Genomic DNA, 25,934 nt, shown 5'->3' on the forward strand with positions numbered 1-25,934 from the left:
CAAGCCTTGCGCTACACGCTCCACCCGCCCAAGACGGGAGGCGACACCACCATCAAGGGCCTGCGGCGCGAGGCCCCCGCCGTGCGCATCTTCATCCTGGGCGCGCGCGCCGAGTCGTCGCTGCCCCGCAACGTCTGGGTACAGCTGTCGCACCTGTTCCCCGGCGCGCGTCTGCACCTCGTCTTCGTCGGCCCGGAGAGCATGGCGAACCGGGACGACGAGTTCCCGCTCCCGGCCCGGACGCCCGAGAACCCCTTCGGCGCCGTGGTCGAGGATCGGGTCTGGCACAGTATGAAGATCAGCACCATGGTGGACTACTGGCACACCATCCACCGCACCGGCCTCTTCCACCCGCACGACCCCTACTTCGACTGCTTCGTTCTCTTCCACCCGGGCCTCGGCCACCCGGCCACGGCCCACGAGTGGGCCGAGACGGTGCCCATGCTGCTCGAGACCAAGGCCCCCCATAATCTGCACGGGCTACACCAGCCGCGACATGGAGCGCGACATCGACTGGGTCCACCGCACCGCCGCCGGCGAGTTCGACATCCTCATGGAGCCCGGCGAGAACACCTTCCGCAGCCTGCGCTGGGACCTCAACGACCTCGACCCCCAAGACGTCAACTGCGGCAACTGGGGCGTCTGGGCCTTCCGCGGAAAGAGGTACGTTTTGAGGGTTGGAGGCCGTTTACTCACGTTGTGTGTACACCAGTGACTAACCGATAACAAATCCCCTCACACAGGTACGAGACAGCAAGAAAGGATGAATCCGGGACCATACAAGTATGAGCCTTGGCTTGATATAACATCGCCGGCTAGAGTTCGCTACATGCGCCCGTAGGCCACAAGTGTAGATATGTTATGTGTATATTAAGTAAGACGTGAATGGCGGACCACCCTGCTTGCTTATCATGTCTGTCAAATAGAGACGTGCAATCTGAATGAAGCGGGCATCCATGTCATGGCATTCGCGTCTCGTGCTTGATGGTGGAAAAACGACAACGCGGCCAGTGCCAAAAATACGGAGACCGGCCGGCAATTGAGAAACTTGTAGAGGCGGTATTGAACATACAACATGAAATATACAGGACCTCCCCGCAGCCCGCTCGCCAGGTCAAACAACAAGCGCGACTGACGCGCATGATTAGAAACCCTCCCAGCCCGAAAACGTTGCCCTGCATTGACGCAGTGAGAAAAAGTGTGGTTTATATCCAGAGCCATTTTGGCTAGAAGATAGACAAGAGACAGGTTAAAAAAAAAAAAAGGTATTCGCAGTTCGCAGTTCGCACACACACTATTCGTCGCTGTCGTCCTCCATGTTGTCCGCCTCCCTTTGCCTCGTCCTCGGCTTGGACCTCGTCGCCAGTCTCGTCGTCGTCCCTGCCGTCGCCTTAGCTCCAGACTTTTCTGTGCTGGCCGGCTTCTTAGGCGTTGCCTTGGCCGACCTGGACGCCGCTGCCCTCCTCCCGTTCGACCTCGTTGGCCTGACCGTCTCCTCCTCCTCTTCCTCTCTATCCTCGTCACCGCCCTGGTCCTCTTCGTCGGCGTCGGCACCCTCGTCATTAGCGGCGGTGGTTTCCTCCTCGGAATTATCTTGCTTCTCCTCCTCCTTCTCGTCCTCTTCCATGGGCTCTGGTGAGCTCAAGGGCGACCCAGAGCCATCCGAGTCCGCCGCAGCCTGACGTTTGGTTTCGCGTGGCCGGGGACCCTCTGCGTCGCTGCCGCTCTCGTAGTCCCATTCTGCAACACCTTCGAGCATCTCCTCGTCGTCCTCAGATGAGTCACGCTCCATATACGACTTACTAAGCCGCGAACGCCCGCTTCGGCGGCGTTCAGAGTCTGGCACTGGTGATGAGGATGAAGCGGGCACCTTCTTGGGCTTTGAAGGTCTCGACCTAGAAGAAGACGACTTCTTGGAAGGTTTTGGTGTCTTCCGTTCCTTTGGATGAGACGACTTTGTCGGTCTGGCCTTCTTCGCGGGGTTCTGTTGATCGGTGCGATCGTCATGCTTGCGCTTCTGTATGCATGTTAGTATACCGACGCATCGACGCACGGAGTCTGACAACCGGACATACCTTTTTCCGGTCGATTGACCTGATCAGGTCTTCAATCTTCTCGTCAACGCCATCGGGAATCCACTGCTTGTCTGCAATGCGCTGAGCGGCGTCGTGGGACGGCAGTCCCTTGAATAGTCCCTTCGGCAGACCAACCTTACCGGGGTATGGCACTGACGTCCAGCCTCTCTTCTCTTGCCACGCCTTGATGACGGCGAGCGCAAGGTCGCACAAAACGTAGATGTTCTCGCTCTTTTCCTCATCTATGCCATCATAAACCTGCTTGGTTCGCTCGGCGTACTTCTGGATGAGGCCTAGATTGGACTCTGTCGCGACGTTGCTGATGTAGAACAGCATGTAGTGCCCCTGGCTGACGAGGCTGTCTAGATCCAAGTCGAAATCAGGGTGGTGGGCAAGGAGGGATATGAGACGCGGCAGAACCGAGTCCAGCCCGGCGGCATTGGACTCCTGGAGGTGCCGCACACGAGATCGGATCCAGATCTCTATGTCGCTCCTGAACTGCTCGCTCGGCTCGTAGGCTGTCATGAATATGATGGTATAGAATCGTGCCCGCAGCTTCCCGAGAGAGAGATATTTCTGCAGTTTCTCGATGAAGCGACGCCTGACGTGGCCCGAGACGTCCTGGGCCACCTCTGCGAGTCTGTTAAAGTCCGAGGGTGACACCAGGTCGTCGAATTTGGTGGCGATCTTCAGCATGAGCTGTGCTGCGAGCAGCCGCAGCCGTTTCCTGTGGTGGATTGGCGTCGGCTTTTCCTTGCAGACCTCGCCCTCCTTGGTGACAAGCTCCCTCAGGAGTTTGAGCACCGTCTCCGAGTTCTTCCTTGCCGTCTCGATGTCAGAAACGGATCTTAGCCGGTTGGCCAGTATTTTTACCGAGAGCAGCTTGGCCTGGCACTCCTCATCCATGTCTGCATCCTCGACCCAGCCTCCTTCCGGAGCTGGCTCCGTGGTGCGAACTTTCTTGAGCACCTGCTCCAAGGCCATGCCAAGAATAGTATCCTCATAATCGTCTGCTACCTTCGGGGCAAGTAGTCCCAGTTGGCAGATGGCGGCCAGCTTGTTGAGAAAGTGGGGCGCTCCGTACCCAAAGTCCTTCATGATCTTTTGGAGGAGACCGGTGGCAGCCACCATGCCCTTGTCGTCTGCGCGCGTAAGCAGGACGTTGACTGCGTACTTTGCTGCCTTTGGCGGTTTCCCGTAAAGAGCATAGTTCACCAGTGTCTGGTTGAAACTGTTGTCACTGGGGATATCCTTTGGGTACTTGACCGCGAAAGAGGCGCATGCCTTGAGCGTCTCGACAACAATTGGCTCGTTTGGTTTATTGGCCGTGGGCGCTTCATCCTGCAAGTCCTTGCACAGCGACCCGATATGGGTCTTGAACAGGGTTGGGTTCTTTTGCGAGATCTCGTTGAGGATCTCGTGCGCGATTGCAGACAAGCCATCTTGGTCGGTCTTGGAGTACTCCAGGAAGGTCGACAGGTGGCTCTTGTTGTACATGATGTTGGCGCAGCGCAATAGCAGGGTCAGGACTGTGTCCGCAAGCGACGGCTGGGCCTTGTACCGCTTCGACAGCTCCTTGAGGGCCCTGTGCACCGTCTTGAAGTCGGACTCGCGGCTGGTGGCGTATTTGATTAGCGAGTAGCTGCGGCGGTCATTGGCCTTGGCAAACTTGTGGAGGTCCTCCTTGACCTTGACCTCGTCAGGGAAGAATTGGGTCAGATAGGTGATACTGCTGGCCACCTTCTTGGCCGCCAGCTTGGCCTTGTCGCCGGATCCGACGCCGCCGTTGTACTCCTCGCATGTGTCCACAAACTTGTCAACAAAGTCGGCAAACTGAGCCTGGCGGTTCTGAAGAGACAAAAACGCCTTCTTGTTGTTGGTATCCATCGAGTCGCCCATCAGTAGGATCCGATGCGCCCTGATGGCGTCTGCATCGAAAGCAGGTTGTGTCTGGGACTGCCCCTGGGACCCGCCGTTGGTAGTCTTGCTAGGGTTCTTTGGCACGTTTGGGAAAGACAGCGGAACAAGAACCTCGAACCGCACCCGGTCCAGGAGCTTGTTGATCTCCGGGTCGTTCACGTACACGAGGCTGAAGATGCGATTGGGGATTCCAGCCAGTGCTGAGACCGTTTCCGGGTTTGAAACCAGTTCCCCAGTGCACGCAGCCCATAGCTTGCCCAGCAGGGTCATGGCTTCAACCCTGACCGTGGACTTGCGATCACGGATTCGGTCTCCCAAGTTCCCGAGAACCGACCCCTCCTTGGTGACGCTTCCGTCGGGCGCGAGCTTTCTGATGACCTCGCGGAAGCTGAAGCACTCGATAGCTCTGATGGAGGCCAGACGCACCCTGTCATCGCTGTCCCCGATCTTCTCAGCCAACCCCTTGACCAACAACGACTCCTCGTCTCGGCTAAGACCGACCCCTCCCGCCGAGGTCGAGAGGATGTAACCAACTGCGGTTGTCCAGGCGGCGCGGACGGCAGGGCTCTTGTCGTTCTTCCTGTTGACAAAGTTGTGGAATACCGAGGGGTGCGTCTGAGGAAACGACTGAGGGGAGAGGGGAGCGGTCAAAACGTTTGCCGGAGGCGTCGAGTCGCTTTCCAGGTCCACATCCGCCAAAGTAGGGGTTGGATATGCCGCAGGGTCGATAATGGGAGGGGGCGGCGGGCCCGCCGCACCTATGCCCGAAATCATGTCTCCCAGAGTCTCAGTCGCCAGCTGGCGCAGGTGAAGGTTCTCAGCATTGAGCTCCGCGTCGACTTGAGCTATGACGTTGGGGAGAATCAACGGGCACGCCCTCCACAGCTCCCTGAGGAGCTGGTGGGCTTTCCTCAGCTCCTTGAGGTCAGCCTCTGACGGGCCGCCGGCAGCCTCCTCCTCCTCAGACTCGTCGCCGCCCTTGTGCCCGTTGGACCTTCCGCCAAGGTTGGTCACGTCCATGATTACGTCGCCAAAGTACTGGGCTACAAAGCGCGCCATCTTGTCCGGACAGCTGTTGCACACCTGCTTCGCCATCTGGTAGGCCTCAGGCTCGGTCTTGAGCAGAAGAGTGGATTGGCCCTCGTCCACCCCGGACCTGTCCTTGGCGCCACCCACAGGGGCCGCAGCTCGCAAGAACTGCGCCATGATGACATCGACGACCTTCCCTGGCAGGCTCGTACCCTCGTCGATGACAGTCACAAGCACATCCACCATGTGGAGCTCCACATCCTTCGATATCCGCTCCCCAGACGCGGACTTGGGGCCAGAGACGGCGTCGAAAAAGGTGGAGAAGAGGTGGAGGAGTAGGGCCTCGTTGTTGTCGATGTCGTTGAGCAGGACGATGCTCTGGACCTCGGCGAGCGAGCTGAGCACATACTTGTGCTGAGTGTTGTACGTGTGGCTCGGGTCCTGGAGTGCGGGGAATATGGACGTGATAAAAAGGTTGAAGACATCCTGGGATGGTGTATCCAGTCAGCATCACTGAAGCATCAGCCGCGAGGACCGCAATAGGCCGAGCATTGCGCAAGGCCGATCTGGGGTCTTTTCTACCTTGAGCTGGGCTGGCGTGAAGGGCGCGTTCGGCGCGCAGACCCGAAGAACATCGACGAGGCAGCACGCGACGAAGGCCTTGACGCCCTTGTCTTTGTGGGTGAGCAGGTTGTGTGAGACCAGCTCCTTGGCGACCTTGGTCAACGAGTCCTTGTCCGTCGTCTCCTGCTCCAGCTCGGATAGCTCCTTGGAGAGCGTGTCGAGCCGGCGGTGCAGCTCGCCGGTTTGGATGGGCTTCCCGGCCCTCCAAGTCAATGACTGGTCGAACTTGAGTCTGACAAGTCCCTCTTCGGGTTCCGACTCCTCCTCGACGGCGGCAGCCGCCGCACTCCGGCGCGTTGGCGCCATGGCTGCGACAATGCCCTTTTCTGTTTTGATGTGCTGCAAGTAGAGGACTGCGTTGGTCGGAGGCGGGGCAATCTCCGAGCTCCGAGGCGCAAAGGGGAGAGGGGGGACGCGCTCGCGACGAGGGGACGGGCTAGGGCCAAGAAATTGAGGCCTGGGAGGGCGCCGTCATTCAGGATGCAGGTCGCGTGCGGCGCGCGGTTCGCAGTCAATGGGAAAGATCGTCTATTGCGCAGGATAGGCTGGGCTGGCGAGAAAACATGGGCGAATGCAGGCGAGAGCGGTCATGCAGCGATAGATCGAAACGAAGTCTGGACGGGGCGGGAAAATGAAGGTTGATAATCAGACTGGGGATTATTTTGGGCGGTGATGGGGGCTGCGGAACGCGACTTGGCCCAGAATTGATTTCAGCGTGCCAGGCTGCAGCAGCGACCACGGCTCCCAGCGCTGGCGCTGTCTGGTCTGCGACGGTCCCGCTAATTGAGCACCCGCGCCCTTCAATTGGGAGAACCTGAATGGCCCGTGCTCTAGCTTCCTATGGCGCTAAGCCCTTTCGGGAAAGTAGCTCTCCTTAGCGCCTAAATTTTCCGCCCCATATTTGGTCGCAACTAGGCGTTCCTTGACCGCGACCCACCTTCCTTATTTGGATTCTCCTCTCAACCACACCCTTTGGAGCCGCATCTAAGCCGTGGTCTGAACTTTTGAATAACAGCGAACGCTTTTAGTCTGGCTGGCTGGTGGAAAGGAGCACGGTCTAGAAATCCAGTGACTCTTTGGTGCTATATATAAAACAGGCACGATCAGTCTCCTCTCTGCATCAGGCACCATGGGCCACCGCAGAGGCTGAGCGAAGCCATCAGCCCGAGGCCGACAGGTTGGAAAAGGTCCATTCAATAGTGCTGTACCTATACGACTTAAAAGTATCTAGCCAGACACATAAAGCGCTGAATCCGAACTAAAACCACGGAGGAGATACCATCAGAAATCTAGGCTTGATATCTGCCAAGCATAAGATCCACGAGTGACGTGCACCACAAACCAGACCTGAGCTACCATATGGTCGCCCGAGAAAATTAGAAAGCACGGCTGTGGAGCGAGAAGAGAGAGAAAGAGAAAGCTGCGCGTGATGGAAGGAACCAAAACAACCTCGTCGCATAGTTAAGAGAGAAAGAGAAAGAAGAGTAGGTAGCTATATCCAGCTAGATAACCGGGGATGGGAGCGAGACCAACCGACAGCATCGTCGGCGTTGGCTTTTGTGCAAGCTCAAGTGGAATCCTAGAACGGTGAGCTTTGCCGCGAGCGGTAGTCCACACATGAGCAACGGCTGGTTTGCTTGATCGTATCCCCTGGCCCGGCCAAGCTGTTTAATATCACTAACTTTGCATCTTTACGTACTCCAGAGCACTATTTGCTCGACCCCCTGCCGCCAGCCCCGTGGCGCCAGGCCCACCGGTATGCCAGTCCTCGGGGCGGTTCCCGTCCGAAGTCGACTGTCCGTAAAGTGAGCCGGATGTGATTCAGGGGTGACGGCCACCACCGCTTGCCTTCCCCCGACGCGTCAACCTCTCCTGGCCATGCGGCTCCAGCCCCTCCTCCTCCCTCATTGGACCTCGCTTGGAAAATTCTGCCGCTTTGCTGCAGCAACGGCCGTGGTTTTCGTAATCAGCCCCAGGTGGTTTCCCACACCACCCACCAATATTTATGCCAAGCACGCGTCTGCCTCCTCCCAGTCCCCACCGATACAACATCACCACCATCAAGTCGAGCTCCTCGATCGTGATCCTGATCATCCCCAAGCATACCGGAAACGCAAAGCAAACAGATCCCACTACAGCTTCTCGCTGTTGGCATCGCCATCTGTCCCTTTCCGCGAGCTTTTGATCGCACACTCGTTACAGATATCCAGGTAAGTTCCACGAGCCGCCACGATCGCCCGCCTTGGCCACCCCCATCCTCTTCAATGCCTACTCCAGCCTCTTGCTTTCCTTGGTTTATCATTATCATCACCACTCCATCTGGAAAGACGCAGGTCAAGTCGAGTCCCGTGTCCTGTTCCAGCACGCAAACAATCCTCGGCGAGGTTACACCCAGGTATCACCAGCCTTCGTCTCTTGCAACCATGTTTCCATCGCCCTCCCCAAAACACTCCATCTCCTCATCCCACAACTGTGAACCAGAACAAGATATCAGCAGTCGGCACGTCGCACAGCCCGAAATCTGCTGTTACCTTGCCCTGCCTTTCATTACCGCGCCGTCGCACCGTACCTGTTTCGCCCCAACTTTCCGACCAGCAGCCACGCTCTCTACCCTAATCAATCTCCCACCCGCTCAAGAACCTCCCACCCACTAAATCCCCTACACCCTCGCTCCATTGCGTCAAGGGGAGATCGGCATTCATTGAGGCTCAACTTGGCACGCTCGCTCGCCGCTCTTGACTTTATTGGAAAGGAATCCCCTTGTTGTCCTAACCTGAGCCCGTTTCATCGCAGCAGTCACTCGTTTCTCACATTCGTTCGTCAACACAAGATCGTCAGAAATGTCTTCTGTCGTCAACGACCCCAACATGGCGGCCCGCCAGGATGGCACCCATGGCGCGCCCATCATGGAGCAAAAGCCCGAGTATCCCAAGACCACTGCCCATGCCGCCACTACCAAGCGTGGCCACAGCCTGAAGCGTCTTCTCGCTGTTCTGGGAGGCACCATCTTCGTCGCGTCTATCGCTGGAATCATTACCCTTGGCGTCAAGATGAACCAGAGTAAGTCTGCCTGTGGAAATATCAGAACTGTCCTCCTTGCTACGGCGATGTCTCTAACCATTTTGATCAAACAGGCGAGAACAAGTACCATGCCCTCTCGGAGAAGTATGACAGCATCCTAAGCGAGGCCCATGCCATGACCCGTATGATTCCTCGCCACGACACTGCTATGGCTGCTGTGGAGGGTGATATGTACTCTACTGCCGGCGCTCTCGGAATCGAGTAAGTCTTGGATATTTCTCCGTTTTTATCCTAGACGGCGGGCCATATCTTGTACTCGAGCATCGTGTTAACATCGTCCCTAGCGTCAACACCGTCATGGTCACAGTGGACCTCTCCACGACTGTGACTGTGGCTCAGTCGATCTCCACTACCGAGACTGCCGAGACGCAGCCCAAGATGACCACGCTCACCACCAGCGAGGCCGAGGATGTGGTTACGCTCTCCAACACCGACAACTGGGACATGCCAACTGCGTCTCCCTGGATTGACCCGGCCGAGACGTTCACCGAGGACTGGGAGACCACCACCACCACCTTGACCACCACCAGCACCCCGGCCGAGACCGCCTCGGAGCACTCCATCTCCATGGGCCCCTACACGTTCCAGACCAGCGATTCCACGACTGCTGACACAACCTCGACCGCCACGACTTTGGGCGCCACCACCATCCACCTGACCCGGTCCGCCACGGTGGTCGTGCACGAGAGCTCGTCCACGGTCCTCGAGACGTCCTCGGCCGACGCGCTCTCGGGCTCCTCCACCTCCGCCTGCGCCTGCACGCCGCACGTGCACACCGAGACCGTCTGGGTCCCCCACACCGAGACCGTCGACAGCACCTTCACCCAGACCGTCTACGTGTCGCTGGCCGCGGCCCACACCACCGTCGAGGAGGGCACCGTGACCATGATTGAGACCGTCCCGACCGAGAGCATCTCCGTGGCCCAGCCCTACCCCTTCTCCAGCGAGACCACCACCACGACCGTGACCGCCTCCTCCGAGACCAGCTCCGTCATGCCTGTCTCCCACGACGTGCCGCCCCTGGCCACCGCCACCTGGCTCAGCGCCACCAGCGACAGCAGCAGCAGCAGCAGCAGCAGCAGCAGCGACTCGACCACATCGCAGACAACCAGCAGCTCGCAGACCACCACCATGACCACGACGCGCCTCTACACCTTCACCGTCGGCCCGGACAGCCACGTCACGACCGTGACGCTGCCCCCACTCGGCACCGCCACGCACCACCACCACGATAACAACACCGCCACCGCCGCGTCGGCCCGCAATACCGTCCCTTACTTCCTCAACGGCACCTCCTCGACCGCCAGGACGTCGACCGTCACCGTCGTGCGCGGCTCCGGCACCGCCGGCGTCCTGGCCGTCGCGGGCAGCACCCCGGTCTTTGGCTCGCCCATCTCGCTGGCCGCCCCGGGCCCCAGGACCAGCGTCGTCGCCAGCGGCGCCGGCCACAAGGCCCAGGGTCGCGGCGGCAACGGAAACGGTGGCGGCGGAACGCCCGTCATGGGCTGCGTCGTCATGCTGGTTGCGCTTGCGCTGGTCGTCTAGATCGAAGCATGCTGGCACTCAACTCTCCATCCAATCATCATCCTCATCTTGTTGATTTTCCCTCATTGGGTTGCATCAGAACCGTTAATCTGACCTCTCCGGATACACGTTTATTTGAGCCGCCCGCTACTCTTTCTTCTGTTGGCAGCATGGGGTGTCTTGATGTGTCGGGGGTTTCAGGTTTCTTGATTCGCAAAGGGGCGTGGAAGCGGGTGTGTTGATATTGGTCCTGGTTTTCGTCTTGAAGTCTCCAAACAAGGGATTTTCTCCATGGAGCTCCGTCATCTCAGTCCCCTTGCATTGTCTTGGGTGAAAGTTTGGGAGAGTTCGAATCATTGAGACCCTACATTATATGGAATTTCAGACATCCAAATCTCTCCAGGTGTTCACTACTAATCAGTTCCTGTTTGGTTCTTCATCCGAGTTTCTTTTTCACTTCCTATCACGGCGTTTTTTTTTTCTCATCTGACAGCTCCACGGGGTACATGGGATCTCGGGAAGGTATCTTGCAATTGGCCCGGGACAAGTGGAAAGAGAAGAGAGCATGGAAAGAGAAGAGAGCATGGAAAGAGAAGAGAGCATGGAAAGAGAAGGGATTTGTCTGATTTTTTCCGGATTGCCGGCTTTGTTGAACTTCATTACACAACCGGGGTTTGTTCGTTGGTTTTGTCGATATATACCCTGTACTGATACTACTTCTTTCTCGCGGGAGGACCCGGATTCACCGCCAACCATATGGCTTTGGGTTTCAGGGACTTTTTTAATTCTAGGGACACGGTTTGTTTTTGGGAGGCCTTTTTAGAAAACAGGGGAAGTAGTATCAAAGCTACCTAGGTAGAGATAACTAGGCTAAAGCAAGAACACCTTCACGAGATACATAGCCAGCCGCCTTGAATGTGAGGCAGCATGGGCTCGAAAACACCAAACGCCTTCTTCCTGTTGCGCTGTTTAGCAGCATACTGAGTCGTTGCTTGGCAATTGCTACCGCTTACAGAATGCAGACCAAAATGCAAAAAAAAAAAAAACAATACCCAAGGGTGATATCACCAGACCCTCAACTCCATAAACCCACCATACCCATTGCTCCCAGCCCTGACTAGACTGTGCGTGCGCCACGAAGGAAGCCCGACGCCTGATACGAAACAACATTAAAGAAGAAGAAAAAGTATTAATATCAAGATTAAAGGCAGAGACAAACTACCGCCGCATAGCCGCTCTCTGCGCGGCCTCCCTCTCCTTCCACGCGCGCTTGATGCTGTCGCACGCCTCGATCAGGTCGTTCTCCGAGACGCCGTCATCGATGCTGTCGAGCACCTTGGCGACGGTGCTGACGTGGTTGGCCTCGGGCTTGTCGTCGCGGAAGCGGTGCAGGCGCCAGCGGCCCTCGTCGTCCTTGTAGCACTCGACGACGCGGTCGTTGAGCGGGTCGCCCAGCCCCTTGAGCGTCTCCCACTCCTCGGCCGTGACGTGCAGGTTCCCGTACCGCTCGGGCGGCTGGTTGCTGCCGCGGTGCGCCGTCAGCTCGATGGTCTGCGGCACCGAGTCGTAGTCGAGGTACGACTCGCCCGTGTCCTCGTCGCGCACCGTCGCGAACTGCAGCGACATGCGGAAGTCGATCGTGTTCTCGTGCGGGGGCTTCCACTTGAGGATGTGCCGGTCCGTGCCGAAGACGTAGGGGCTGGTGCGGCACGTGAAGACCAGCCCGTCGTTGCCGTGCTTCAACTTGGGGATCTGCTGGAACAGCTTGGGCACGCCGTAGCTGAACTCCATCCCCTTGGGCTCGACCAGGAAGGCCAGGAAGGGCACCTCCTGCGGGTGCATGCGCAGGAGCGCTTTGTACGGCTTGTCTACGCGCTCCTGGAAGTAGGCAAGCCGCTTATCAAGCGTCCGCTCCATGAGGCGCGTGCGGCCCAGAACCAGACAGTCGAAGACGAGGAAGCGCGGGGTAAATGTGCCGTCGACCTCGCGGTCCATGACCAGCTCCCCGTCAAACACCGAGTCTGCATGGAAAGACTTGGGGTCATGCTCCGACAGCGGGAAGTGGAGACCGAACCTCTTGACGTGCCAGTATTGGTTCTTGCGGTCGATCAGGTAGTGGCACTCGTCGCCCTGGTCGTCGACCGTGGCCCAGAGAAAGTAGCGGCATCCGTCCGACTTTTCGCACACGAAGTAGCTGCGTTTTTCACCATGGCGTCAGTACAAAGGCCCCCAGGTCTGCGCGACAAGCCCCGGGAGGGGATACGGGGCAAACACACTCTTCTCTGCGCAGCTCTTCCAGGCTCCTCCTCGCAAAGCTGACGGGTTGCGCGCCCAGGAAGCCGTGCCTGTTAGGACAGCCCAGGAGCGCGGCGAAGTCCCTCCGCAGCTGGTCCGAGGGGCGCGAGTCGTTCCTCATATGCGGCTCGGGGCCCCAGTACCTAGTCGGCGCGTCGACATTTTGACCGGGCTGGTGGATGTCGTCGATCCGGTACTGAATATCGGCGTCTGGCGGAGGGCCCATGGGCTGACCGTCCTCCATTCTCGTAGCGGTGTTTGATCCCTAACCAAAAGTTCTGTCTCTGACTTATTTTCTCCCAAGAAACCCGCGATCACGTTTGTTCTTCGATTCGGCTGTCGAGGTGTCGAGGTGTCGAGGTGTCGAGGTGTCGCGTTTGCGCCTGCGTGCGAGAGTCGCTCGTCTGCAGGACCTGCGTGTGTCGGTACTGGAGGAGCGGATCCAAAACAGAGGCACAAACAGGCGAGGCTGCAGGGCGCCGGAAAGAGTTGTGCGAGAACGGGGGAGACTAGTGCGGTTGATGGTTCGGAGAGCTGCATTCAGAGTGTCGCATTCCAACGGCGGCGCTGTGCTGTTGGTCCCCTGTGCCTAGGTGCTTCTTTTATCTTATCACCAAAAAGTCTCCACTTTCCCGTCCCTGCAGGGATTCAAGGTGCATGGCAGGAAGCATCCAACGTTCTCCAGACCAAGGCAAGAACTACTTCACATTGCAGGAAGAAAAAAGAATAGGAAATAGAATAGATGTAGGCTTCCATGTCACTTTGTTAATATCTGGCGCTTTCGGGAGGACTCAACGTGATTGGAACCTGAAGACCATAGGGCTCTGATATTTGCATCTTGCATACAGACATAGCCCTTCTCCTCAAGCGCCCTCAGAAAAGGAACATACAGGACGGTCCGTAACATGAAGTGATACCCAGATGTATTTTCTTATCCAGGCGCTGTAGGAGTGAGTGCACTTCATTACCCGCCTCAGACATAGGCAGTGACAGGACCCACGGCTGCAGCAAGTCACCATCAAGCCTGCCCATCGAACAACAGACACCTATAGAAACAGACATCTATAGCGACAGTCGATACAATGTGCGTCCTACTCCGCAATTTTGCCAGCCTCCCGCGACCCCATCTCGAAGCGCAACATCCCGCGCATTAAGAATTATTCGGCATAATCATTCACCAATAACCGAACGTGAGTTGTGTTTTTCCAGACAAGAACCAATCAAACAAAACACTTGGTGCCATCCCCGACGCGCGGGTTCTGGCCGTTACGACTCGTCGATCTTGTTGATTTCCGTCTTTGCCTCCTCCCACGTCTCCTTGTTCTTCTTGGCCCATTCGATCTGGGACCTGGCATACGCAAGCTGCGGGCGTTTTGTTGTTAGCGCGTACCCGTCTGCGGTGACTGGAAGTATGAATGTCTTACCATGTAACGCTTAAGGTCGTCCTCCTTCTCCCTCTGGAACCTCTTCATATCCTTGAGCACGCTCGCACTCGCGTCCTCGACGTCTTTAGCCACAGCAACCTGCGCTTGCTCCAGCTGACTGATGGACTCTCGTGTCTTCCCAATCGTCTGCTGTCGTGTCCGCTCCGGATCGTGGTCCACAACCCCCTGGACTGCGTGCCTGATCGGGCCGAAGATTTTGTTGGTGATGGAATTGCCGCTTGGAGCCTTCCTATGGCCTGGGCTGTTGCCACCACCGCCGCTTCCGCCACTGCCCCGCTCCGGCGCTCCGATTTTAGCGGATGGCGCCGATGAGATGTCGCCGTGAGTGGGTGGGAAGTCGGAATCGATCGACGCTGTGTCGTCGACGCTGCCGTCGCGTCGGTGTTGCTTTGATGGCGGCGACGAAGCCGACGCATCCCTAGTGCTGGTCGATCTCCTCGGTTGGATCGTCTGGCTGCCACTCAGGTACTGGTCGATCCGGCGCGCCTCGGCCTCGCTGCGCTCTAGTTGGTCCAGAAGCGCCCTCTTTTTCGCTAGCTCGTCATTGGTCATCTCTTGCTGCACACGCTTCAAGATGCGGTAACGAAGAACACTCCGCACGACACCCGCGAACTGCGCGTTCTCCCGCATCGGTTCGGCGAAGCTGGCGCCTAGAGAACTGGACAACTCCTCTGTTGCGATATATGATGAATCGGCTGCCTGGCCTACCCTCTCGATGGCCGGGCCCAGCGATGGAGCCTGTTCTGAGAGAGCAAAGGCGTTGTACCTCGCGCCCAGCTCCGAGAGGTCAGACGCGAGAGAGGACAGATGATTCAGTGTCCGCCGGTTGACCTTCTCCATCGGGCCTGCCAGCAGCTGCTCGAGCTCCTTTATGGACGCCTCGAACGAGTTGAAGTAGGGGTCTAGGTCCTGCTCGCTCAGCTTGCTAGCATCCGGAGGGAATCGAAACTGAGCGGCAGATGCGTTTACAACATGTTCAGGATGCGCGCCGTTGGAGCTAACCTTCAGCTTGGCCGAGCTTGAAGGAATAGGAAGATAACTGTGGGCGGCGCTAGGATTGGGTGTATTTAGGGGTGGCGCCTTGAGAATAGACTTGGGTATTGATGCAACCGGGTGTGAGTGCAGCACCTCGTTCTGTTGGTCCGTCGGAGTCAGTAATTGTGCACACAAGACGGCCAGCCACCGCCTAGAATTCGACGGCACGCAAGCTCACCCAGCTAGCATTAGGATCCAGGAATCTCCACCAAACGCCATCCGTCCGAACTTGCTCCATGCGACGGCAGCGGTTGAGAAACACGGCCAACATTCGCTTGCGCAGATCGATAATTTGCTGATCCTGCTTCGCGTTTGTGGGGTTGGCGGCGTAGTCGGCCATGGTGTGCTTCTCGGGAATAGGAGGTATGATGAGCGTAGGATGAAGCCGTGTGAGAGCGTCCCTGAGCGATGCAAATTCGGAATACCGCCTCCTAACGTCAAGGTCCTGCAGATAGACGTATTAGCTTCGGCATGGTCCCCGCGCAGAGGGCAGCAGGCGGTGACTGAGACATACTCCGGTCCGGATGGTGTAGACTATGTATCTCCCGCCGCTCTCGAGACTCTTCCCAGCGTCGGTGATCAGAATTGGAAGCTCCGGATTTTCATAGAGGATCTGTTCGACACGACTGTCGTAGCCGCCTGGCTTCCTTCTGGGAACTAGCTCGCCTCGGCCATGGACGTAGTCATCATCGCTATCGCCGTCGTCGCTAGCGGCCGACGCAGCGCCAAAGCCGGCCCTTGAAGGCGCATCGCCGCCAGCGGAGGACGGCGTATGGGGTTGGTCGAAGCGCGGATCTAATACGTCCCAGTCGCCGAGGATATCGTCATCAGCATGTTGGTCAGGAGGGTCACAAGGAGGAGACAGCGGAATGTCGGTAAACATGTTGGCTGGGTCCCTTGAGCGCGACTGATGGAGAAAATGTGATCATGGACTCACAGTCGCGAGTAGAGGGCGAAGATGGGTTGATAGAAGACGAAGTAAAGGAGTCCCGCCGGTCAAAGCTGTTGCCGTAGGGGTTGTTGTCCTCGTCGTTCCACATGGTGCCAGAGGGTGCTTGCGGAGGTTGCTGTTTGAAGCCTTGTGGTTTGCCCGGGAGGGAGTCAGAACGAAAGCGATGGCTTTGCGCGGAGCGACGCAGAATAAGTCGGCGCCAGTCCTCGGGCGGGCTCAAGAGGGCGGCACGAGGGCAAGGAGCATGTATTCAATGTCGTCGGTCGGGTTTGCCGTCTGCCCTGCAGGTGGGATTCCCATGTGGGGGCGGGGGCTGCGGTGCTGCTTCGAGCTCGGGCAGAATAATGACGAAGGAAGGGTCAATACTCTCAGGCGACCGACAGCACGAGAAGCGACCAGAAGCAGTCGCAAACCCGCGAGAAGGTACTGGCTGGTTTGCGTGTTGGATGCCCGAAAGGCCAGGGAGTCAGCAGGTGGATTTGAGTGATGCGCGAGGTTGTTGTTTGGTCGAGGCGTTGTGAGCGGGCGGAGGCTTGGGAGCCGCGCAGCTCGCAGGCAGCTCGTGGTTGGGGCGCCACGCCAAGGATGACGACGTACCATGGTCTGTCCCTGGCAGTGCAAGTGTGGGGCAGCTATGTCCTGGCTCATGCAGTTGGCCCGAACATGTGTGCGGGGGGAGGTCCATGTGAATTGCCTTCAATTTTTTTTTTTCACTCTCATTTCCATCAATTTTCCTTTTCTATGTTCTACTTTTTCATCCCACCTTCTCCCATAACCGCATAACTCAACCTTTCTCATCTTTGGTCTCTTTCCCCTCAAGGCTCGCGCTCCGTCTGACATGGACCGTTGTGCCAAAAGCCATGCCCCGGCACTGACAGCCCCGAGACACCCAACTCAGCCCTGCACACATGAACGCGAAAATACATCATACAGTCCACCGGCTCCGTAGATATCAGACCGTGCAGTGAAGGGGTCTTGTCTCGGTTCCTGTGCTAATTCGCTGCACACACTCATCCATGTTGTATGCCATCCTCGGAGCCACGAAACCGGTCAAACGTCGAACTACTCCCACGGGCCTCGCTTCTCCGTGTCCGCTTTGCTGGAGGTATCTTGTGCCCGGGGAAAACAGTCTCGTCGGGGGAAAGTTGGACTTCCATACTGTCAGCGACGCTCACTTTGCTGTCTCGCCCGAATCTCCTTCCTGTGATTGATGTGCGTCCTGAGAACGTTTGGGTAGCGAACGGCTTCGGTGGGCTAGGCATGTAAGACTCCTCCGATCCGTAAGAATCAGCGTCGCTTGCTCTCCGGCGTAATACGCTTCTCCTGCGACTTTCAGTTAAGTTAGATACTTGTCCGACAGCCTGACTTTCTAGTCCGGGCGCCCTGCTTACCTCGAGTGCTGGAGGTCTGGACTCTGCGTTTGGTTAGAGCGGCGAGACATTTGATCCTTGCCGGACTCGGGACTGGCATTGGCCAAGGCGGTACCAGCGACTTCTTCTTTGGCCACCATCACACTCGGCGAGCCGACTTCTTGTTTTGAAGGCACTGAAGGCGAACCGGCTTCGCTCTGTTCGGAGGGAGAGGCCTCTACGTATAAAACTCGTGGCTCAACCGGTGGGACCTCGGGGTGAGCGCTTGTTCGCGGTGCGGCATCGGACAGTTTGTTCCGTCCGCTGGCCCCGGGAATGGACTCCGTTGTCTCGGATATCTGCTCAATGATGTGAGATTGGCTCACTGGGTTCTCGTCGAAAGACACTCGTCGATCAGTCTCGTCAAGACGGCGCCTGCCCACATGGTCCTGAGCAACAGCTGCTTGTGGAGGTTTCAAGGATATCTGAGGGATTTCCATGGACTCTTGTGGTTCCGTGGTTTGAGTGTGGGATTGGGTTCTCGAATCAGGAGAAAGGGGTACAGACGTTTCCGTGTAGTGCCGGTCCCTTCTGTCCTGATTTGTGTCGTGGCCAATTGATGGCGATAGAGGCGGCTCTCCGCTATCGAGAGTGGTATGCGATGGTAGCGAAGACAAGTCGGGGAAATCCGGGGTCAGAGATCGTCGTTCGCGCGCCCAGTCACGAGAATGGCCACGCTGTGGCTGAGCAGCGGCATCACTCTCTATGCTTTCGGAGTATCTCCGTCGGTATCTCCTAGAGTCCCTGACGACTGGCCTTGCCCGAACTCTTGAAGGGCTGCGAGAGCGACTGGATAAGCTTTCTTGGCTTCCCTCGGGAGCTGCTGGATCATCCCATTGACGACGGCGATCTCGGTGTTGACGGCTGTCTGGGTGGCGAGTCTCACGGGACCTGGACCGTCGCCTTGATCTCCGCGGTGCAGGACTAGGCGACATGCTCGGCGAACTCTGTGTGGACCGACTCCTTGAAGTGCTGGAGTCGTCGACAGTCGAGGCTCTACCTGTTGCAGGGAGCCGCCAGATTAACCTCCGCCACCAAGATGCTCCCCGGACGAGTGGTTCATCGTCATGCTGGTCGGTATGGATGGGGTTTGTGCGCGTATCCCTCGACATTGCTGGCGATGCTGTCGTCGCATGAGTGCTAGATGCTTGCTGCTGTCCCATGAAGTCTTGTTGGCGTTGCGCAGCCCTCGACTCTCTGTGGGGGCTTTGGTGGGTGAACCCCATGTGCTGAGTGAACTGCGTCGGCTGGGTATTCTGCGAGATGTTGGTCGGTTGCGATGTTTGAGCGAACTGCGCAGTCTGGGCAAACTGAGTGGGCTGAGCAAACTGTTGAGAATGGACAGACTGCACAGGTTGTTTCATGGACTGCGGGAAGGCTTGACGACCTTGAGGAACCTGGACCGGCGCTGGCATATCTCGGGGGCCATGAAGATTGGCAGGCTGCTGTACGACGGGGTACCAATACATCATCTGCGACTGACTAGGCTGGGACGAGCCCATATGGTGATATGCCTGGGGGACATTGCTGGGCTGAGCCTGCTGGTGCTGTTGCCATTGCTGCTGCCATTTCTGCTGCTGTCGCTGCTGTTGCTGCCATGCCAAATGCGGGGGATTCCAATAGTAGTTTGTCCACGCCGGTCTCCGTTGATGAGGTTGCGTGGATGTGCTTGGAGGGGTGACATTATTGTCCGGAAGACTGGCTTGATAGACATATGGCGGAAGCAGAGTTGGTGTTGGTGGTTGCGGCAGAGATTTCTTGGGCTTCTTGGACTTTCTCCGACGACTCGGTGGCGGTGGCTGCTGGCTCTCGATGTCGTCCTCTGAATTTGCTAGACGGTCTTCGAGCTCATCTTCGTGTACCAGATGGTACTCAATCTGTCTGCGAGGCTGTGGCGGCTGAGCGACTTGCGGCTGGGTAAAGAAGAAGAAGTTGTTATGGGTGCTTGCAATAGTATCTTGTATCTCGGATTTCTTGCATCGCGGTCTGGCTCCCTCTTCGACTCGACCTGGAGGAGGCAGCTCAATCTCGATCACCTCGATATCCTCAGAGCTAGCAGGCGGCTGTCTCTGTTTCCATACAAGGTACCAGTACAAGAAGGTAATGGTCAAAGCCGGGAATACGGCGCTGAATACGATGCCGAACTGCGCTGCCTGGGTCATACACTCCCAGTTGGAGCACATGGTCGCGGCTGTTGTGTAGGCTTTACTGATGGTGCGTTGGGAGAGCAGAAGGCGGAAAGAACTGGCAGTGATCAGATGAGGTGATCCATAGGTTTGGTCTCCCTAGATGGTGGTAGTCCCATCCAGAGATGCAAGCCGGATGAAGAATCGAATGATGCCTACCGTCAAGACTACTAGACAAGTTTTGGTTGAAGTGACATGGTGGGGGATGTGAGAGGAAGGAGCGGCAGAGCGGTCCTGCCCAAGGATTTGGGATGGGTATGTGTGTTCGCTCAGGCCAGGCGACTGCTGCATCCATCCTCACTTTCCCGTCACCCGACTTTGAGGGGCACCTCTGATAGATTTGATCCATCTCCCATACTAACCTTTACAATTCCAATTTCCAGCATTCACAAGGGGCGGGGTACCACGGAATACCTGATCTGCCACGATAAATGGAGGTGGAAGCGCCAAAACCCAGATTTCCCATTTTATCCTTCTTGATCGTCCGGATATAGCAAACGGGAGCAGACCATAAGGCACGAGGGTAAGCCGGGCACGAATAACTTCGTCTGAATTGCATCGTGCAAATAGACGTTTTCAACCCTCGAGTAGTGTGAGACTTGCCCACGGAATATAGTCTTACTCGTAGTATGTGTCTCTCGAACAAAGCTCCAGACCTCGGCAATGATGTAGACGCGATATTTTCAACGTGCGCCCTGTCCAAAGTGCAATTGAGGCCTCGGGTACTAGGCTTTCTACTGCGAGCGAGACTCTTTGTCCGCCAAGGGCTGCGTCGTTCCAGAGCGTGGATAACACTGCAGGTGTGCGCGGGAGGGAAAAATGTCGCCTGATTCGTGGGCTGCCGGTTATGTAATCAAGCCTTTTTCCTTTTCCTTACGCAGGGGTGCTTCGCTGTGCAGGGATCGTCAGGGTTGCTTGCGGCCGGTCGCGCCTCCGTCGCTGGATTGCATGCCGACCACGCGCCAGGGCAGCCTCGTCTGGAAAATAATCTGAACAGCCCGGATCCGAATCTCGCGACAACACAAACGACCGCATTCGTGGCAGCCTCCTCTATCCCAATCGAACTGCCGCCCAGGCAGACGGCTAGGCTGCCCATCTGATGAGCTTGGCTCTCTGTTTCGACGCCATCCAAGCTTAATTGACGTTTGCTGGAGCTCCCCCATGTTATAGCCAGAAGCAAGAGGATCGTCGACGTCCCTCGACTCTCCCTCGCTCTCTCCCCAATCCGTCACCGCCACAACCATCCTCGAGGATGTCACAATCGACCCAGAACGGCGCTAATGGCGGCGCTGCTGCGACGCAGTACACCAGCAAGCGCTTCTCTGATGTTCCAACCGCCATCGACGTCCCCGTCCAGGACGAGGACGAGGCCGTCGAAATCAACCTCGAGGACCTTGTCGACGACCCCACCGATCTTTGCGATCTCTTCGAGAATGAGAGCGCCGCGCGCACGTACTGGATGGCCGTCGCGCTGGCCTATGCAAAGCTGCACAAAATCGACTGCGCCATCGAGGTTTTGACGCGCGGTGGGAGCGCGATGCAGGCCCAGAACCCGAGAGAGAAGCTTGGCCTCGTCAGCTGTCTGTGCTGGATGTACCTCTGGAAGAGTCGTGAGGCTCCCCGCCTCGCCCCGGAGGGTACCCTCGCCTCCGAGGCGAAGACCAAGGAGTTCTACCTGCAGCTTGCCACCTCGACCCTTAACGAGGCCTCGCGAATCAACCCTGCATTCCCTCCGCTCTTCCTCGCCCGTGGAGTTCTTTACCTCCTCCGTGCGTCGCTGCAAGTGCCCATGAAGCCTGGCCAGTCCGGCCCTGTCGACGCAGCCAAGGCCGACCTACTACGCTCAGCCCTCAAGTCTTTTGAGGACGCTATCAGAGTCTCGCAGGGCAAGAATATGCTCGCCGTCATGGGCAAGTCGAGGGCTCTGTTCTCTCTGGGGAAATACGCTGAGGCTCTGGCTGGCTACCAGGACGTGCTCCAGAGGATGCCAGACATGGTCGACCCAGACCCGCGTCTCGGCATTGGAGCCTGCTTCTGGCAGCTAGGATACAAGGACGACGCGAGGGCCGCCTGGGAGCGTTGTCTCGAGATCAACCCAGATTCCAAGACGGCCAACATCTTGCTCGGTCTCTACTATCTGGATGCTAGCGGCCAAGTCCCCACCAATAGCCCAGAGTTCATTAGGCTGTACAAGAAGGCTATGACAGAGTACACACAAAAGTCCTTCAAGCTCAGCAAGGACCTCCCTCTCACATGCGCCACCTTTGCTGGCTACTTCTTGTCGAGGAAATCCTTCCAAAACGTCGATTCGCTTGCGCACAAGGCGATCCAGTTTACCGATGTCAACGCCATTGCCAGTGACGGTTGGTATCTGCTTGCTCGCAAGGAGCATCATGAAGGGGATGTGGACAAGGCGGCCGACTACTACCGTCGGTCCGACGATGCCAGGGGTGGGACAGAGCGTGGCTATTTACCAGCCAAGTTTGGCGCGGCGCAGCTTTCTGTCGTCAAGGAGGACCTCGGCGAGGCCAAGCTTCGGCTCGAGAAGATGATCCAGCAGTCCAGAACCTATGAGGCCATGATACTGCTAGGAACTCTCTACGCAGAGGAAGTGTTTGCGAATCAGTACGCCACTGTCAAGGAGGACAAGTCGGGAGAGGTGAAGAAGGCAATCAGCCTGTTGGAGGGCGTGAGAGCTGCTTGGAAGGACACCAAGAAGAATCTGGCCCCCGATGCGTCTGTTCTTCTGAGCCTTGCTCGGCTCTATGAGGTTGACAATCCCGACAAGGCTCTCCAGTGCCTGCAACAAGTCGAGCAGCTGGAGACGGAGCAGATCGCAGAGGCCGACAGGCCAACCGGCATCGAGGACGAGGCAGAACTTCGCGCCGCCGTGCGGAAGCTCCTGCCACCGCAGCTCCTCAACAATATCGGCTGCTTCCACTCGCAGAACGAGAGGCACGAGACTGCCAGTGACATGTTCGAGGCGGCGCTCGGTGCCTGCATGCGCATTCAGGAGGGCGACGAGCAGATGGACACGGACGCCCTTGTCACAACCATCAGCTACAATTTGGGACGAAGCTACGAGGCTCGCGGCCTTTCCGACCAGGCTATCGAGGTATACGAGGGCCTGCTCAAACGCCACGATGACTATACGGACGCCAAGACCCGTATGGCCTACTTGAAGCTGCGAAAGCAACCCAACAAGGAGGGCCCGGATGCTGTCGCCAAGCTCTACCAGGAGCACCCGGCCGACCTGGAAGTGCGGGCGCTGTATGGCTGGTATCTTGGCAAGGTTCACTCGAGAAAACGACAGGTCAACATTGCCGACGATCCCGAGCTCCGCCATTACCGGCACACGCTGCAACACTACGACAAGCATGACTGCTACGCGCTTGTTGGCATGGGCAACCTGTATCTGGCGTCAGCCAGGGAGATGCGACGCGAGACGGACCAGGACAAGGCCAAGAGGAGTGCCACGTACAACCGGGCGGTCGAGTTCTTCGAAAAGGCATTGCAGTTGGACCCCAAGAATGCATACGCAGCGCAAGGAATTGCGATCGCCCTGGTTGAGGACAGGAAAGATCACAAGAACGCGCTACCCATATTCCTGAGCGTCCGCGACACAATCAAAGACGCACAGGTCTATGTAAACCTCGGCCACATCTTTGCCGAGCTGCGGCAGTTCACCAAGGCGATTGAAAACTACGAAGCGGCTCTCGCCAAGGAGGGAAAGGCAAACGACCCCAGCATCTTGGCATGCCTTGGTAGAACCTGGCTGAACAAGGCTCGCTCGGAGCGCGACCTCGACGCGTACAAGATGGCTCTCGAATGCGCAAAGAAGGTGAGTTGGAGTGCGCTTTGCATAGACTAGCATTTTGACACAACAACGTGGACGCTAACCATAACCATTCTCTCAAGGCTCTCGATGTCGCCCCTGAGCAAGTTCACTTCAAGTTCAACGTTGCGTTTGTGCAGATCCAGCTCGCGACCACTATTAATGGTCTCAGCGAAACACAGCGCTCGCTCGAGCAACTGCAAGATGCGGCGGCGGGTCTCGAGGCGGCGATTGTGGCCCTGGACGAGATTGCGAAGCACCCGCAGACTCCTTACCCGAAACAGGACGTGGAGCAGCGTGCGAGCATGGCTCGCAACACGCAGAGGAAGCAGCTGGAGCGGGCCATCGCAAGCCAGAAGGAGTACGAGGAGAAGAACAAGGAGAAGCTCGAGGCGGCCAAGAAGAAGCGACAGGAGGAGTTGAGGAGGCGAGAAGAGGAGAAGCAGAAGGCACTGGATGCGGAGCGGGAGCGGCAGGAGAAGATCAAGAAGGAGCGCGAGGCCATCATGGCGAAAGACCGGGAGCTGGCGGAGCAGCGGATGGCATCGGAGCGGGCTCGCGAGGCGGCGGAGATGACGACAGATTCGGAGACGGGCGAGAAGGTCAAACGCAAGCGCAAGGCGGCGGCGCGGTCAGAGCCGCGCGAGCCGCGGGCAGGCAGGAGTGGCGGTGGACGGTCGCGCAAGAAGAAGGTGGACAAGAGCGGAGACGAGGAGTCGGACGAGGAGAGGCAGCCCAAGAAGAAGCGGCGGCTCACGGCCAAGAAGGAGAACGCCAAGTACAAGTCGGCCGAGATCGTTGTGGACAGCGACGAGGAGGGCAACGACGACTACGACGCTCTTGACCGGGCTGAAAAGGATCTGGAGAATGATAGGCTCACGACTCCAGAGGACTCTGACGCCGACGAAGGCAGCCGCAGCCGCCAACGTCGCTCGAAGAAGAGCCGCAGACGTAGCAACGATGAAGACGACCGTATGGAGGTTGACGGCGATGCCGGCGCCAACGACGACGACGCCGATGCGGTGTCGCGACCGAAGCGGTCCCGGAGGGCCGGCCGGGTACTGGACGAGAGCGACGAGGACGAGGACGAGGGTGGCGGTGCCTCGCCCCGGGCGGCTGCGGCGGCGGACACGACGATGGGTGACGACGAAGAGTGATTCGTTGCGCCTTATGCTACCAATTAGACTGATCTATCTCGTGATGGGAGGGCCAAAAGTCGATACAAATTATTATTATTTCATCTTCTTCCTGGGGCGTATCAGGGTGTGTTACACCCGGCATCTAAGCTGTAAACGCATACACCAATTCTCGCCAACGCACCCTCTCCTTCTGTCAGTCTCACCAGTGACGAACGATGCCGCACAGATGGAGGGTAGATGTTTCTGCTAGGCGCCGTTTCGGGGCCACTAGGAGTTCGGCCACACTCACTCACCTTTTTCCATGCATTTCATGCTCGTCCCTTTTCCCGTTTTACATAATTTTGCGTGCATTCGGCAGGCAGGCACCGTCCATTTCTCCTCAGCCCCGAAAATGCCCATTTTTGTCGAATGGCTAATTGGCCTGTCGACACGTGCGTTCCTTGGTTTTCGACCCCCAAAACGCTCGACAAGTTGCTCTTGGCTTGCACGCAACCCACGGCGAGCATGCAGACCCAAGAGAAACGTGCCGCGGCGTCATGCATCACATCCCCCCCATCCTCACACCGACCGTCTTGCGGCATCCGATAGGGCATCTGCAATAAAGTGGTCTGAGGAGCCACAGAGTCTGAGGAACCACGAAGGGATTGCACATCTTGGTGTCTTTTTTGCTGTGCCATTGTGCTCTCCTTGGTTCTTTCTTCATTCCTTGGCCGTCACACCCACATCCACGTCGAACCCCACGCGCCCGCAACAGGGTCCCGGTTCCTTTTCCACCCCTGATGCAGTGGTGACGTTATAGCCCGCTCGGGCTGCATGAGACTTGTGGGGCGCTGACGAGAGGGCCATCTCCGCGAGTCCTGGCTGTTTCTGTTTGAGCTTTTTTTTTTTTTTACGGAAGGGACGGCACTTTTGAAGAGCGAGAGAGCTTGGGGGCTTGGGATAAAAGTATGAATGTAGAACAGAGGGAGGAGAAAAGAAGCCGAGGGCTGGGAAACTTATTTTTTGGAGACGAGGGCTTTTTACTGCCAAGAACCAAGCTACTCGGTACCTGTCAGATGGGTGACAAGTATACATTGGGGCACGCACCTGTCGTCATGATGTACGTGGGTATCACAGTGTCTCCGTAGCTTTTCCCACGCTCGGTCTGCGGGAGGTGTGTGTCCCACGTACAGCTTCCTACAAGGACGGGTAGAGACCAGAGACTGGCCAGAGATAGGCAATGTATGTAACTTTCTCGTAAAAGCTCTAAGCTTCGGGGCGGCGCCCTTATTCGTCTGCCTGGCACAAATCCTGCCAATAGAATCTGAGGCCAGGTGAAGTTGGAAGGTTGGGCCGGCTCTCTGCGGCGCAACACTGCCTCTACTTCTGTTTTTTCCACCCGAACT

The 25,934-nt window shown here is 57.4% G+C and overlaps 7 protein-coding genes across 7 annotated transcripts in view; 3 read left to right on the forward strand and 4 right to left on the reverse strand.

Moving 5' to 3' along the window:
* GGTG_09460 (hypothetical protein) overlaps positions 1 to 1,155 on the forward strand; it is a 3,111-nt gene extending 1,956 nt beyond the window's left edge. The window contains exons 2-3 of the mRNA XM_009227310.1: positions 5 to 663; positions 744 to 1,155. Of these exons, the coding sequence (XP_009225574.1) occupies positions 5 to 663; positions 744 to 767 (683 nt within the window). The 3' untranslated portion in view covers positions 768 to 1,155. The remainder of the gene's footprint in view (positions 1 to 4; positions 664 to 743) is intronic.
* On the reverse strand, positions 851 to 6,341 carry GGTG_09461 (hypothetical protein). The gene is made up of 3 exons (XM_009227311.1): positions 5,607 to 6,341; positions 2,076 to 5,510; positions 851 to 2,017 (listed from the first exon to the last, which is right to left on the reverse strand). Exons 1-3 carry the CDS (start codon positions 5,952 to 5,954, stop codon positions 1,295 to 1,297), a joined length of 4,506 nt encoding a protein of 1,501 aa, XP_009225575.1. The 5' UTR covers positions 5,955 to 6,341; the 3' UTR covers positions 851 to 1,294.
* Positions 6,342 to 8,488: 2,147 nt separating this feature from the next.
* On the forward strand, positions 8,489 to 10,274 carry GGTG_09462 (hypothetical protein; the record flags this gene model as incomplete). Its single annotated transcript, XM_009227312.1, has 3 exons — positions 8,489 to 8,708; positions 8,783 to 8,930; positions 9,014 to 10,274. The coding sequence occupies 3 exons, from the start codon at positions 8,489 to 8,491 to the stop codon at positions 10,272 to 10,274; spliced, it is 1,629 nt and encodes a 542-aa protein (XP_009225576.1).
* Positions 10,275 to 11,044: 770 nt separating this feature from the next.
* GGTG_09463 (mRNA-capping enzyme subunit alpha) lies at positions 11,045 to 13,284 on the reverse strand. Its single transcript, XM_009227313.1, has 2 exons — positions 12,530 to 13,284; positions 11,045 to 12,447 (listed from the first exon to the last, which is right to left on the reverse strand). Exons 1-2 carry the CDS (start codon positions 12,790 to 12,792, stop codon positions 11,472 to 11,474), a joined length of 1,239 nt encoding a protein of 412 aa, XP_009225577.1. The 5' UTR covers positions 12,793 to 13,284; the 3' UTR covers positions 11,045 to 11,471.
* On the reverse strand, positions 13,276 to 16,525 carry GGTG_09464 (sorting nexin-41). The gene is made up of 5 exons (XM_009227314.1): positions 15,966 to 16,525; positions 15,543 to 15,823; positions 15,207 to 15,473; positions 13,973 to 15,127; positions 13,276 to 13,910 (listed from the first exon to the last, which is right to left on the reverse strand). The coding sequence occupies exons 1-5, from the start codon at positions 16,066 to 16,068 to the stop codon at positions 13,815 to 13,817; spliced, it is 1,902 nt and encodes a 633-aa protein (XP_009225578.1). The 5' UTR covers positions 16,069 to 16,525; the 3' UTR covers positions 13,276 to 13,814.
* Positions 16,526 to 16,554: 29 nt separating this feature from the next.
* GGTG_09465 (hypothetical protein) lies at positions 16,555 to 20,090 on the reverse strand. The gene is made up of 2 exons (XM_009227315.1): positions 17,372 to 20,090; positions 16,555 to 17,309 (listed from the first exon to the last, which is right to left on the reverse strand). The coding sequence occupies exons 1-2, from the start codon at positions 19,570 to 19,572 to the stop codon at positions 16,991 to 16,993; spliced, it is 2,520 nt and encodes an 839-aa protein (XP_009225579.1). The 5' UTR covers positions 19,573 to 20,090; the 3' UTR covers positions 16,555 to 16,990.
* Positions 20,091 to 20,524: 434 nt separating this feature from the next.
* Positions 20,525 to 24,751, forward strand: GGTG_09466 (tetratricopeptide repeat protein 1). Its single transcript, XM_009227316.1, has 2 exons — positions 20,525 to 23,416; positions 23,494 to 24,751. Exons 1-2 carry the CDS (start codon positions 20,828 to 20,830, stop codon positions 24,565 to 24,567), a joined length of 3,663 nt encoding a protein of 1,220 aa, XP_009225580.1. The 5' UTR covers positions 20,525 to 20,827; the 3' UTR covers positions 24,568 to 24,751.
* The last annotated feature ends 1,183 nt before the right edge of the window (positions 24,752 to 25,934 follow it).

This window comes from Gaeumannomyces tritici (genome assembly GCF_000145635.1).
Source record: "Gaeumannomyces tritici R3-111a-1 unplaced genomic scaffold supercont2.5, whole genome shotgun sequence".
Classification (NCBI taxonomy): Eukaryota; Fungi; Ascomycota; class Sordariomycetes; order Magnaporthales; family Magnaporthaceae; genus Gaeumannomyces; species Gaeumannomyces tritici.